Source organism: Glycine soja, chromosome 6, assembly GCF_004193775.1.
Source record: "Glycine soja cultivar W05 chromosome 6, ASM419377v2, whole genome shotgun sequence".
NCBI lineage: Eukaryota > Viridiplantae > Streptophyta > Magnoliopsida > Fabales > Fabaceae > Glycine > Glycine soja.
The window spans coordinates 9469462-9483981 of NC_041007.1; the positions used below are offsets into that span (position 1 = coordinate 9469462).

Here is a 14520-nt window from a genome sequence, read left to right on the forward strand (position 1 = left end):
GAAAATTATATCACTTAATTCATAATCAAAGGATAAATATATAATGAAATACAATCAAGGATTTAGATGCATAAACATAAAAATCTGATGCTCCAACTTTATTTTTATCTCGTGAGAATCAAAGATGATATTAAAATATTTATAATAATTCATCCATCCTAATTAACTTATAAATTATCTGAATTTACTACTGAGTTTAAAAAATTTACTTCTACATTTTGACAATAAAACTTGGAAATTTGATGAACAGCTGCACCGGTAGTTATAGTATCAACGACTAACTTGCAATCAACCTCAAATTTGATATTATGAATACCAAGATCAACTACCCAACATATTGCTTGATAAGCTTCAGCTTCTAAAGGATGTGGTATGCCTTGATGGGTGGAGTCCTCGCCTTGGTAATAAAATATTGACCTAATTAGTATTTTAGTTCCTGAATAATGATAGTGTTTTTTTTACATTGAGAAATGTACAACTTTTTTTTCTCATATCTTAAACTACATATTTTTTATTCTATTTAATGCACTATCTTTTATTTTTAATTCTAAGCTAAAGGTTATATTTTTCTTTAAAAATTATTAATAAGTAAAATAATATTATTACAAAAATTAAATTATTTGCCATAAATCTAAAATATAATGCAAACATTTTGTTGGTTAGTTTAAGTGAATCCATACTCAATCTTTTAATGTCTTAGGTTTGAAGTGATTGAGAAGAGAAACTTCATTATTAATTATCAACAAATATGATGAATTTTGCATTTATAATATGATAAAAAAAATATTTATATATTTTAAAATATCAATTTATAATGAGTTTAACTATATGAAAATAAAAATTGATCTTATATAATATAGATGTTTTTTAGTAATATTTTTTGTTTTCGTTTTTCGCAATCAGTACCAAAAGTGACAATGCTAGAGTTAAGTTGAGTTACAAAACTCTCGAATCATTCCTCGCAAATTGATCCAAACGTATAAACTTTGAATATTGCTACATTTAATTGGATAAATAATTATTTTTGTCCCTAAATGTGTATTTTGCTGACAAATGCGTCCATGAAAAATAAAAATATAATTTTTAGTTCCTGAAAGTGTAAAAAATACGACAAATATATTCGATCATTAACTTCCGCATGTCACCTTAATAAAATAGCATGTGTGATACAAATGGATAAATTTGTCTCTGAAATAATTGTCAACATAGTCATCTTTAATTGTCAACATAAAGATATATTTGTCACATACTCTTTTCACAAACCCTTGTTTTCATGATTATCTTGTTCTCCCATCTCAAAATCGATCACCACTGGCGCCGTCAGTTGCATCGCCACTAATCACTACTTGTGTCACTGTTAGTCGCCACCACTATCTTCCTCCAACTCTCAAGCCTCACTTCTCTCCCAGTCTCTCTTAAACTTGACCCTTAAACTCACTTGTGTGTTGTAGGTGAAGGGAATAGAAAAAAAGGATGAAAACAAAGAGGAGGAGACATATTTGTTATATAATATTTTATTAACTTTTCGTTTTATCACTCTCTAGGAATATGAATAAGGTAAATAGTCATTTTTTTTCTATAAATGTGTAATTCGCTAACAAATTCATCCCTAAAAGATGAAAATATAGTTATTGAAAATGTAAAAAGTGCAACAAATATATTTGATCGTTAACTTCCGTCCATCGCCGTTAATAAAATAACCAATATTCAAAGAAGTGAAATATGAGATATATTTATCTTTTATTTATAGTAGATTGTGATTAATTATTATAATTTGAAAAAAATTGTAATGATTGATACATTGTTACGATATTTATTTTGGTAAATTGATACAATGTTTATTTTTGATAACTTTTATTGTGACAGATAAATTATGGTTGATAATCAATATTATCATCATTATTATTATATTTGTTTTAAATTATGTTTGTCAATATATTTTTTTAAGTGATATAAAAATGATAAAGATTTATCGTAAAATTATATTTTATCCTTAAATAAAACAAAATTTTGGATTTAACAAATTAGTTTAACAAAGAATGATTGACATTTTGATCCAATAATGTTGACATTTTGATTCAATAGAACGTATTGACATTTAAGTAAAAAAAAAATATTGATATTTTTTTCCAATAAAAATTGATTGACATATAGGTTCAAAAATGATATTTTTGTCAAATTTAATTAATATGGTTATGTTGATAATCATTTTAATGATAAATTTATTCATGTGTTTCACATAAATCATTTATTAACTGTTATGGACAAACGTCAATAAAATATATTTGTAGTACTTCTTATCTTTTGAATGATTAAATTTTATATTTTTATATTTGAGAGATGCTTTGAGTGATTAAATTTTATGTTTCGAAGACATATTTATTAGTGAATTATCCATTAAACAACAAAATTGATTATTAGTAGAATAAGTAAAACATTAAAAAGCGACGGAGATACTAAAAGCAAACGCAAATACAGCATCTCCACCCATTCGTGCGCAGCACCGCCTAATAAGAAATGCACGTTAAGACCACGCGCGAAGGAAGTAAACCCCCCAGAATTCTACCCTACAGCTCCCATTCTGATTCCGGCAACAGCCACAAAAACGCACATCAACACTGTTTTGCCCCAAACGCCAACCATTTTTGCCTCACTCACCCATCACACATCACACATCCAGCTGAGAAAGAGAGAGAGATCGATCCTCAAATCAAACTCAAAAATATTTCTGCCAACAACAATCCCAACCCTTTGCGCCAATCAACGACCCCACACTCAAATTTCTCTCTCTCTCTCTCTCACACTCCCTTAAACCCACCCCTCTCCTCTTGCCATGCCAGCTTCTCCTTCAGGTAGTCTTTCACTTCCTCTCTAAAACCCTCACTCCCCCAATGCCAACCCTACGCTTGATTTCTCGTGTCGTCTCGTCACAAATATTCTCTCAATTTCTCTTTTCGTTTTTTTTCGCAGAGAACCGAACCAGATGGAGGAAGCGAAAGAGAGATTCGCAAATCAGCCGGCGCCACCAGAAGCACGAGGAGGAGGAGGAGGACGACGAAGAAAACCCCAATGCGGCGGAGGAAGACCACGCCGAACGCGACTACGATTCGGAGGATCAGACGCACCACAACCACCCTAATTCGCAACCGCACGTGGAGGCTGAGGTTCTCTCTGACCACGGCGTTCAGATTTCGCAGTTCCCCGCGGTGATTAAGCGCTCCGTGAACCGCCCTCACTCCTCCGTCACCGCAATTGTTGCTCTGGAGCGAGCCCTCGAGTCCGGAGACAACAAGGCACAAAGCGCCCTCGATGCTCCGATTCTCGAGAACGTGTCTCACGGCCAGCTTCAAGCGCTATCGTCTGTTCCCTCTGATAACTTCGCTCTCGACTGTGATTCCTCTTTCGTCATCACTCCCCCTCCCATTTTGGAAGGTCGTGGCGTTGTTAAGCGCTTTGGAACTAAGGTTCTTGTAGTTCCAATGCATTCAGGTCAATTGAGTTTCGGTCTTGTGTTTGTTTGGCTTCATTTTTGTGGTTGAGGTTTGGACACTTTGAAATTGATGTTTGATTTTGGTTTGGGGTTTATGTGAGCAGATTGGTTTTCGCCTGCCACGGTGCACAGGTTGGAGAGGCAAGTGGTGCCACATTTCTTTTCAGGGAAATCGCCGGATCATACTCCGGAGAAGTACATGGAATGTAGGAACTGCATTGTTGCTTTGCACATGGAGGACCCTGGGATGAGGATTACGGTTTCTGATTGTCAGGGTTTGTTGGCTGGGGTTAATGTTGAAGATTTGACTCGGATTGTTAGGTTCCTTGATCATTGGGGAATTATTAATTACTGTGTTCGGATACCAAGTCATGAGTCTCCCAATGCTGTGTCTTGCCTGAGGGATGAGCCGAGTGGAGAGGTCCGTGTGCCGTCGGAGGCTTTGAAATCCATAGACAGTTTGATCAAATTTGACAAGCCCAACTGTAAGCTGAAAGCAGACGAAATTTATTCGTCATTGACTGCACATAGTGCCGATGTCTTAGATCTGGAGGATAGAATAAGAGAGCATCTATCGGAGAATCATTGCAATTATTGTTCTTGTCCTCTTCCTGTTGTATACTATCAGTCTCAAAAGGAGGTACACTGGTTTTTTTGTTTCTAATATAATACTATTATATCATGGTCCAATGGCTGTCTATTGCTTTCATCATATGGATAATGATGGTCTGGATGAAAGTATGAATATGAAGGGCTTCAGTTATTGAATAACATCATATGACCACCTTGCATGAGTATGGAGAGCTACCCTCATTTAGCATTCAATGCATATAGTTGTTGGAGACGATGAACTTCTTCAGTTGAAAGATTATTTATGGCACCGAAGTCTAGTTTCTCCATTTCTAGAAATATATATCCCCTCCACTGCCCTTAAAACTGATTACTATAATAAAAAATAAAAATCCCAAAAATGTGTTATGAATGCATGACAGTGCATGACTATTTCTTTAAATGTTGCATTTCACCTGACATTCTGAATAATTTCTCCCTTCACTCAGGCTCATTACACAAACAAAGCAAAAGATAAAACAAAAAACAAGTGAAATTTTGTTTGTCATCTGTGAATGCATCTACTGCTGTATTGCGAGGATGCCATGTATAGGGAAACATACTACACTGATGATTTGTTACTACCTCTTGAATCTGTTTGTTTGTTTGTCATGCTTGCTTAGTATTATGAAAGGGACCTCTAAGTAGTCAGTAGGCAAATTCTAAATTGGTTAGATTGTTGTCATTGTAATTATGTGGAAGTTTATTAATAAATTTACAGGGAAAATCACTGATGTAAACTATTTTTGGTGATAGGATAAATGCATCATGCAGACTTATTGGAATACTAGAGTTTTTATTGTCTTAGGAGTCTTATTAATTATTATGTTAGTAGTATATTGGGTTATCTGGTGGAGCTTGTACTAATTATACTACTACATTAGTACTTGACCTAGATTGGTAATATAAAAGTATTTGGTTGTTGTTCTTGAAATGCCTTCTACATTATGTGGTTTACATGTACCTCTATATTTGTTAAGTGTGCTTATTTGTAACAAGTTGATGCTTACTAGCCAAATATCAACTAGTGTTAAAATATTAATATTCACACTATTCAAATAAAGGGCCATTACCCAACTCCAATCAGACCTAAAATGGGATTATACATACATAAATAACAAACAACATAAAAAACTGCTTCACCAACTTTTTCCTAGGCTTCCTGTTCTGTTTTGGGTGAGATTTATTAAAAGATATATGTTGAGCTTTTATTGATATTTCATGTTTGTAGAAACAAAGATTTAAGGATGTTACTCAAGAAATATTTGTATCCCTTTACACTGGTTGGCAGCCAGCTTCAAGATTAATTGTTGGAGAATTCTATTTTCATTCTTTCTTTGGAATTCACTTCTGGATAGACGTAGTGTACTAGGGCCCTAAAAGAGATTAGGAGTTGGACAGACAAAATGTAAATAGACAATGAGAAAGAAAGACAATATAGTGGCCAGTGATGAGAAATATCATTTTGAATGTGTCAGAGAGAAATTATATCTAATCTATAACTACATTTGTTGCATCTTGGGACCCTTCATACACTATTACATTTGTTGCTGTTGTCTCTTGAAATTAAGTTGTATTGAGACTGGAATGGAGCATCTGTCTTTTAGCCATTAAAATGAGTGATCTGACAGCTGAGAAATGTTTACTGTTTTGAGTGTGTGACAGTCTGTGTGCTTGATTAAAGCTGACTATTTAAAGTTTTAAGCAAAACTAATGTTATATGTTAAGTGCTTCTTTACCTGATTTGCTGTACTAAATTTGTAAACCATGGGCCCATTATATGACCCTAGTCTCAACTAAGTAGGCTGCTGATTAATTTTGAACACCCCTTTCATCATGTGTAATTAGCATCTCTTGTTACAGGTTGATATTTTACTCTGCACTGATTGCTTTCATGACGGGAGATTTGTCATTGGTCATTCAAGTATAGATTTTGTAAGGGTGGATTCGACAAGGGATTATGGTGAACTAGATGGGGATAATTGGACTGATCAAGAAACTTTGCTGCTTCTTGAAGCAATGGAGATTTACAATGAGAATTGGAATGAAATAGCTGAGCATGTTGGTACCAAGTCAAAAGCACAATGCATTCTTCATTTTCTCCGTCTACCCATGGAAGATGGAAAATTAGAAAATATTAACGTTCCAAGTTTGTCTTTGTCATCCAATGCAATAAATAGAGATGATAGTGGAAGACTGCATTGCTACTCAAATGGAGTTACTGCAGGTATATCTTATGCTTTTAAATCAACTTGCTGTTATATGATTTTGATTTGGTATCTATGCTGTAACAGGACCTGTCTATCAAACCAGAGATTCTGACCACCGGCTTCCTTTTGCAAATTCTGGAAATCCTGTTATGGCTTTGGTGGGTGACTGCTAATGATATGCCTAAGTTATTTTAAAATCATGACATGCAATTGAAATTTAGAAACATGTGTCAGCCCAGGATGTGGTTATAGTACTGCACCTAACATTGTGTCAGCCCAGGATGTGGTTATAGTACTGCACCTAACATTGTGTCCTTAACTAATTTATTCATGTTTATTTATAAAAAAAATATAAAAAAAAAACTTGTTTCTACAAGTTACATTGCTTCTCTTTGACGGAGCCAGTTTATTGATTGCCACACTTTCCTAACAAAAGCATAAAAGGGTGATGTGCTGACCAAGAGATTGTATCTAGATACCGTATCAGTTTCACAACAAATTAAACTCTCTTTTATATATTCTGCAGTTCTTTTGATGAAATTCTTACACATTTGGTTTTCGTTGGTGCATTCCAAAGGTTGCCTTTTTAGCCTCTGCGGTTGGACCAAGAGTAGCTGCTTCTTGTGCCCATGCAGCGTTAGCAGTATTGTCAGAGGATAATTCTGGCAGCACGTCACAGTTGGAAGCACCAGGACATGATAATAGGTGAGTATGCCTGTCATAGCACTTGTAGTTTTATTTGATGAAGATTGAAGTGATTTCTCTGTGGTTGTTCCTCATTGTTTTTGTACATTCTATCTTCTGCTTGTGCTCCTTTTTTTAATTTGTTCTTTTATTTAAAAAAAAAACTTCGTACCCCATTGCCCAGAGGCTCTTCGCTATGCGAAGGTATGGGGGAGGGATGTTGTACGCAGCCTTACCCTTGCATATGCAAAGAGGCTGTTTCCGGATTCGAACCCATGACCAACAAGTCACCAAGGCACAACTTTACCGCTGCACCAGGGCTCGCAGCCTTACCCTTGTTCTTTTATTTATTAAAAAAAAAATCTTATACAGTGGAACTGAACCTTACATGAAACTCCCACAAAAGAAAAAAAAAGAGAAGGAAAGAGAACATTAGTTTGTGTCTTTATCCTGTTCCTATAATAGAATGGATTGGGGGATAGAGTGGGAAAGTTAATCTCAACTTCAGCTGTCGTTTTTTTATAGTTGCTAGTTTATGAATTTTGTACTAAAAATTAATATTTTTCACATATGTAGGACAAATTCAGAAAGCATACATTGTCGAGATGGTGGCCCTCATCAAGAAACAGCAGTTTCAAATCATAATGGTCAGTTTCTAATTGTATCAAATAATATTTTTATTATTTTTTTTTCTTCATCTTCATATATGGTTGCTGCTTTTTTATGTTGCTGATATACAACCTTACCCCAGCCTCTAATAAAAAATGCTTGTTTTGATTTCAGAGGATAAGGCAAAGGTACATGGTTCATGGGGTATATATGAGGGTAGGACAACCCCACTCTCTGCTGAGAAAGTTAAAGATGCGGCTAAAGCTGGCCTTTCTGCTGCAGCCATGAAAGCAAAATTATTTTCCGATCACGAAGAACGAGAAATTCAGAGGTTATGTGCTAATATAGTTAATCATCAGGTATCACTGTTGTTTTTTGACATCAATTCCAGTTAATTAAACTAAAATATCAAATATAGTTTATTTCTTGTGTCCATTTCTATCTGGATGGTATGCATTTATTTGTAAAAACAAAGTTAAACATTTTTCTACAGAATAAAATAAATTAAGCAATTGGAGATTACTCAAAATCAGGTGCAGAGCTAGTATTTTGATGTGTTTAACTTGTGTTAGTGGCTTGCTGTTATTGACAGCTGAAAAGATTGGAATTGAAGCTGAAACAGTTTGCAGAAATTGAAACATTGTTGATGAAAGAATGTGAACAACTGGAGAGAACAAAACAAAGGATAGCTGCTGATCGGTCCCGCATGATGTCAGCACGTCTTGGAACTGTGGGAGCCACACCCACAATGAATGCATCGGGTGTTGGTACTTCAATGGCTAGTAATGGCAACAATAGGCAACAAATAATCTCTGCTTCTTCCTCACAACCCAGCATTTCAGGCTATGGCAACAACCAACCAGTTCATCCACATATGTCCTTTGCCCCACGACCTTCAATGTTTGGGTTGGGGCAAAGATTGCCCCTATCTATGATACAACAATCACAATCAGCTTCTTCAACTGCCATGTTCAATGCCCCTAGTAATGTGCAGCCCACTACCAATCATCCATTGTTGAGGCCTGTATCGGGAACTAACTCTGGTTTAGGTTAAATAGAGGAGTAGATTTAAGTTTTGGAACTTAAAAGCTGTAATCAGAAGTGAAGAGGAAGTTAGGTGGATGTGCCAAGAAAGTTATTTAGCCTGTAGAGCCTGTAATTGGTTGCAGTTGATTGTGAAACTGTTGCTTAAAGGAAATAAGTAGCATTTGATATTCCATAGTTCTTTCTTCTTTCTTTCTTGTGGTCTTTAGGTATCTTGTAAATAGATTAAGGCACAAATCTTGTTTGGTTAGATTGCACTAAAACTACTTGGATGAATAAGGACCACGCTATGGTGACTTTTGTCTTGGAGGCTGTATTCTGGATTTGGTTAGTATCCAGCGTTTAAAAATCGAAAAAATGTTTCACTTGGAATAAAATAATGAAGCTCCACGTAGGGGGACAAAATTTAGATGAAAGTAGCATAGTTCTATCGAAAAAATGGTTGCAAAACAACGAGTACAGAAACAGAATGCAACTTTTTTATAAGTTGTACCTTCGAAGTTAATGTGGATGAATTGACACAACTACTTAAAGGCCTTATTATTAAAAAAAATTCAAGACCATTTGCCAGTGTGGCGTAAGCTGAACTCCTTCCTTACTTGGGCAGTTTTTTAGAAACAACAAAAGGTACACACTTGTGCACATGGGGCACTACTCAAGCAAGTAAACACTACAAGCTCCCAAAATTACTATCGTCTTCAACCAATAATTGAGAATCAGCTATCATCTCTCGAAAATGACTTAAAAAAGCAAATTTGAAAGTTTGCGGTTTATGGATAAAATAAAACATATTCATGGTGGCAATTTTTTTCCATAAATAGTCAGCTGCAGTCATGGTCTCGTGGAAGAGGAGTACATCCCAACTATGTTGGCATCCACTACTTCTACCATTCTCAGCTGGCTAAGATTATATTAGTGAACCAAAAAGATGAAACAAGAAAATGGGGGACTGTACCAAAATTCATGGAAAAAGCTGATATCGACAAAATCTATAGCTAGGACAACCTAGTCTGTTGTACATATAGTCAACTATACAAAAGGGAGATGGAATCCCACCAAGTGAAAGAGTTAAGTGCGAGACCATGAATCCATGATTGACAAGTTTATCTGCGCACGAATTTACTCATGGTGACAATTGCTTCCTGCATCCCATAGAAAACTCAAATGGTCAAAAATATCCTTAGCTTCTTTTTTTTGGATCTAATTATTATTTCAGATTAGAGAATCTGAAATAGACAAAAAAATTAAGCACTTTCGAATTATATATTTAGGAATTATATATGCATAATTTAAGGATAAAGTCTATGGTACCTATTAACAAGAGAGATAAAGTTTAAAGATTAATCGGAATAAAAGTAAAGTTTAAAATGCCTATTTGTAAAAAGGATAAAGTTGAAGAGAGTGACAACATGTTTGGTTAAGATTTAGTTCTAACATAATTGATTATGGTAGGAGTGAAACAACAAATAGTTGTTTCAATTTTTTCATGGTGTCACCATGATTTTATGAACTAGAATCAATTCTTACTTTTTTTTATTGCAGAATCAACTCTCATTTGCTATCCAAACATACTATTGAATACTTTTTTCTTATGTTTTCTTAGAGTTTGAATCAGAGGAAAGATGTATGTTTGAATTACTTTTTTATCACTATGTTTTCTTAGAGTTTGAATTATGCTTTCCTAACGTTGAATTTTATTACTTATAATTAATTTAGTTATATGTAGTTATTTCTGTAAAAAAAACTTAATTTAGTTATATACTTACATTTTAAAGTTTATTAATCACAATTTTATAGTTTCATCTGTACATACAAAAAAATCTCACTTTTATCTGTCACTATGACAGCTTATTTAGTTTGACTACTTTTTATTTTTATTTTCAAAACTAAAAATATATTTGATTGAGTTTAAATTTTTTCTTTATTTTTTTTTATAAAGTAGGCCCATATTTTTAGCAACCAGAAGACCCCCATTTGCATTTTGTCCCATTTCTTCGTGTTCTTCTCTCCTTCCCAACACGCGCCTTCTCCACAACAAGAAACAGATTCCCGCCAAAGAAGCACTTTTCAAATCGATGAATACAGATAGCAGCACTTCACAATTCCCTGTGTCGCAACTCAATTTCTCTCGCCAAATCAAGGCAAGGTATTCGTGTCCTTTTTCTTTCTTTATGCTGCTCTTAGTTATCAGATGAAATTTTAATTACTTTTTCCTCGATTGACTTTGAGGCACTGCCTCTTCCGCTGAGAATTGCTCTATATTTTTAATTTTCCCCTACCCTCTCCTAAGAGATGAAATGCAGTACACTACACTTCAATCTATTTTTATTTAAATGTTGATAAATTGATTACTTGTCAGGGAAATGAAACAGAGATAATCATTTCGAGATACGAAGATCATTTTATGGTGAGTGCACTGCTGTGGAGCTGTGATCTATGTTTTTCATGGTGACATCACTTAATTTTCTGACTACTTATCAGGTTATTGCCACTCAAATAGGAACCCTGGGGACAATAATGTATGCTAGGTCTGCATCTGACTTCTGTGCAATATCATTGATTTCATTTATATTTATATTTCTTGACAAATGAAATTTTGAGAGAACAAATAGTACTACTGAAGATAATTCCACTTCTAACACCTTATGCATAGCTTTATGAGATATTATTATTGCCTTTGTTAGCCATTCACTCAGTTTACCTTTGATTGGAAAAGCCATCCCCTAATGGGCAATGGACAATGGTAGCAATCTCTAGTTAGCTTTTATGTCACCTGTGGCTTCCAACCATGCCACCCCTAAAATTGGATCCACTCCTCCTAACTTGAATAAGTCAAAATTTCCTCTAATATCATTTAAAGATACCATTCACTTCAAATTTTGGCATCGCCCATGGGAAACATTTGATGTCTATCCCCTAAACTAACTCCAAATGGAGTGGTTGGGGATACATTTCATCCCAATTGCTTTATGAACTTCCAAGCAATGAAATTATGACTTGTCTCACTATCAATCATGATAAGTACAAGGGACTTACCCACTTGATGAAGCTTCATAGTTCTCAGTTGTGAAATTCTCCCTATAGAAAAGAGAGATAAGTCTAGTGTCTAACATATAAATTCAATCAGTCCCGCAAGCCACAGTGTTCACAATCAGCAATTCCCTTCAGTCCTTCATCCACCCAAGAAATATCTTAGTTTTTCCTCTGTTAGTGGTAAGAAGAGAGAGAAAGAGAAGAACAATTAAGAAATGGAGAAGATAGAAAGAGAAGGAGCTATTTTGTAAGGGTTTATTGAATCACAAACAATGATCAAAGGAGAGAATTATCTTCCCAACTCCCTTGGGATTCCCCTTCAACAAAGGGTTTTACCTTTTACAACCAAGTCTCTTGCTTGGTACCCCAAACTTTACAATCTGAATGAACCCCTCTCCTATTATTCAGGACCATGCTCTTGTTAAATTTAGCTGCCTAACTGATTCTGGAATTGTTCTAACTGATTTTCCTTGTCTGCTCTTTTCTACTTTGGATACACATACATCTTCCATGTTCTTTTCATTCTTCTGAATCCCATCAAACCCACCCACCATTTGTGTTCGTGAGTTGACCCAACTCATTGGACACCCCTACAACAAACAAACTAAACATGGAAAAGTTCTTATGAGAACTAGGACTTAGAGAATCCTTGATTTATTCGTCAGCTTAAAATTCTGGATCGTCATGCACTTTCAAAATAGCAATATGCTTCGACAAGAAAGGGTTGCTCACTCAGTTGCATATATGTCTTTACAATGCCAGAAAGGAAGAAGGGGTGTCAATTAATCCAACATTCAACGTTTCTGTTATATTTGGCAAACGGGATGAGGTATGCTTGACTATGTATGAAAATATTTGTTCTCCTTGATCTTTTATATGAAATTGTGCTTCTTGTTCACTGAATGCATTGATGCAGCCAATGTTAGTAGCATGTGCACGCCAGATGATTGAGCACATGAGGTAAGTATTCTTTTCTTAAGAGAAAATCTACTTTTTTGAGTTTTATTACTCATCTTCTGGAGTGTTCAACTTTTTCTCAAAATTAGTAAGGGTTTCAAATATCCCTTAAAAGAGATATTTTAAAAAAGTTGTTAATATATGACCCTTGTACATGTATAAATATAATTTGATAATTCGTTTTGGAAATCATGTTGAGTGTTGACTCTCTAATTCTTGATTTGCAGTTTGTCTGGCTCCTCCAGGCCATTGGTGCTCTCACTTGGTCTTAAAGACCATTCTGTGGTATGTTTTAGTGCTTTGCTCTTCCTCATGGGAAAGTAAAAGAAACAATAAATAAATAACCACACACATTTCAATGTTATATGCAGGAGACATTGAAAGGCATTGTTTCTGCTGTGATGGACAATAACATGTGGTAAGAAAGTGCTTATGAAATATCAAATTTTAGTATGTAGAACTGCCGTATAGCTCAACCTTGTGGAGTTGCAGTGATTTTTAATTAGTGTATGCTGACTATTTTTCTACTTTATTTTTTTCCAAAGTAAATTCAACAGTGTATTACTGACGTTTGCACTTCAGATTATAGTAAGCGATTGACATTTATTACTGCAAGATAATCATATTTTCAGCTGATAGGTGTGACGGGTTGAAGTATTCAATTATTCTTATTATGGTATGCAAACTTGGGTTAATATTGTTTCTAATGAGTCGTTAATTTACTGTAATTACATTCGACCACTCAAAGCAGTGATTGGATTTTAATGTCAAATTTTCAAATTATAATAATTTTGTAATATGAATGTTGCGAATACTAAATTTGTGGAGGAAAGTGAAGAGGATAGAGAATGTTTAAACAAAGAGCTAGTAGGAAAGTGGAGAGAAACAAAAAATTCAACTTAAATAGTTCGTTGCGTTAATATGAGTGAAAATGATTTATTTAATGAGAAAATTAATGTTCGATTGTAAAATATTTCTATCGTGAAATTAATAAATAAAAAATTACATGTCATTGTATAGTTGGATTTAATGGGAGGAATATAAAAATGTTGATTTAAGTTGTGTATTTTGTTGAATCAAAAGGAAGAAAACATAGGGAGTTAGTGAGAGAAATTCAAATATTATTGCTCAGTAAGTTTGCAAGATTTTTTTAATTAATTTAGCAAGTACTTATTAAAAATGATTCAATTATGGTTGAACCAATGAATTTTGAACTAGTATTTTAGTCGATTTAATGATCTGTCTGCTTTTTGAACTAGTATCTTGATTGATTTAATGATCTGTCTGATTTTAAAAGCATTGATGTATATAAATAAGAAAAAAATTAAAATTAAAAAAATACTTATAAAGAAAAATATATAAGAAAAATTTATTTTTGAATTGATATATGCTTAATTTTCTTTTAATAATAGATCATATGTTTTAGTTTTACACATAAAATTAATAATAAATATTTTCGTTAAATTTATTATTTATTAAATAATTATTTATTAAAATTTAAATATTTAAATAATCGTGTAAAAAGAATTTTGATCCCCTTCAATACACTTATGGAATGTTTCCACCTCCTTCAAAACCCACTTTTTCTTAATTGCGCTGCCACAAGTAAGGCATCAAGGGTTAGTCAAAGTAATGTAAGTAACAAAATTAATATTCACCCCAATTGTTTTACAGTGAAATTTGAGATTTTATTTTCTGATTCATGCATATTCTCTTTGAACTTAAATATAAGGAAAAAAAATATCTTGTTTAAAAGACTTAAATATAAATAAATTTAATTAATTTTATCCTATTTAATGATACTATTTCAAAACTTCATTCATTTAATTGTGATTCTATTTTTAATAATTCTTTATTCATATATCAAATTCTATGAAGGAACAT

General features: G+C 33.8%; 2 protein-coding genes across 3 annotated transcripts; both read left to right on the plus strand.

Annotated features, from left to right (window-relative positions):
* Positions 1-2611: 2611 nt before the first annotated feature.
* LOC114415434 (SWI/SNF complex subunit SWI3C-like) lies at positions 2612-8922 on the plus strand. Of its 2 annotated transcripts, none has more exons than XM_028380108.1 (9): positions 2612-2852; positions 2971-3489; positions 3595-4130; positions 5963-6326; positions 6394-6467; positions 6887-7014; positions 7570-7640; positions 7777-7961; positions 8175-8922. In XM_028380108.1, the coding sequence occupies exons 1-9, from the start codon at positions 2834-2836 to the stop codon at positions 8196-8198; spliced, it is 1920 nt and encodes a 639-aa protein (XP_028235909.1). In that variant the 5' UTR covers positions 2612-2833; the 3' UTR covers positions 8199-8922. The 2 variants fall into 2 exon arrangements, with proteins under 2 accessions (XP_028235909.1, XP_028235908.1); XM_028380107.1 differs by having other exon boundaries at positions 2613-2852; positions 8195-8922.
* Positions 8923-10592: 1670 nt separating this feature from the next.
* Positions 10593-13383, plus strand: LOC114415435. Its single transcript, XM_028380109.1, has 7 exons — positions 10593-10787; positions 11006-11053; positions 11128-11174; positions 12442-12508; positions 12596-12639; positions 12864-12921; positions 13008-13383. The coding sequence occupies exons 1-7, from the start codon at positions 10722-10724 to the stop codon at positions 13056-13058; spliced, it is 381 nt and encodes a 126-aa protein (XP_028235910.1). The 5' UTR covers positions 10593-10721; the 3' UTR covers positions 13059-13383.
* The last annotated feature ends 1137 nt before the right edge of the window (positions 13384-14520 follow it).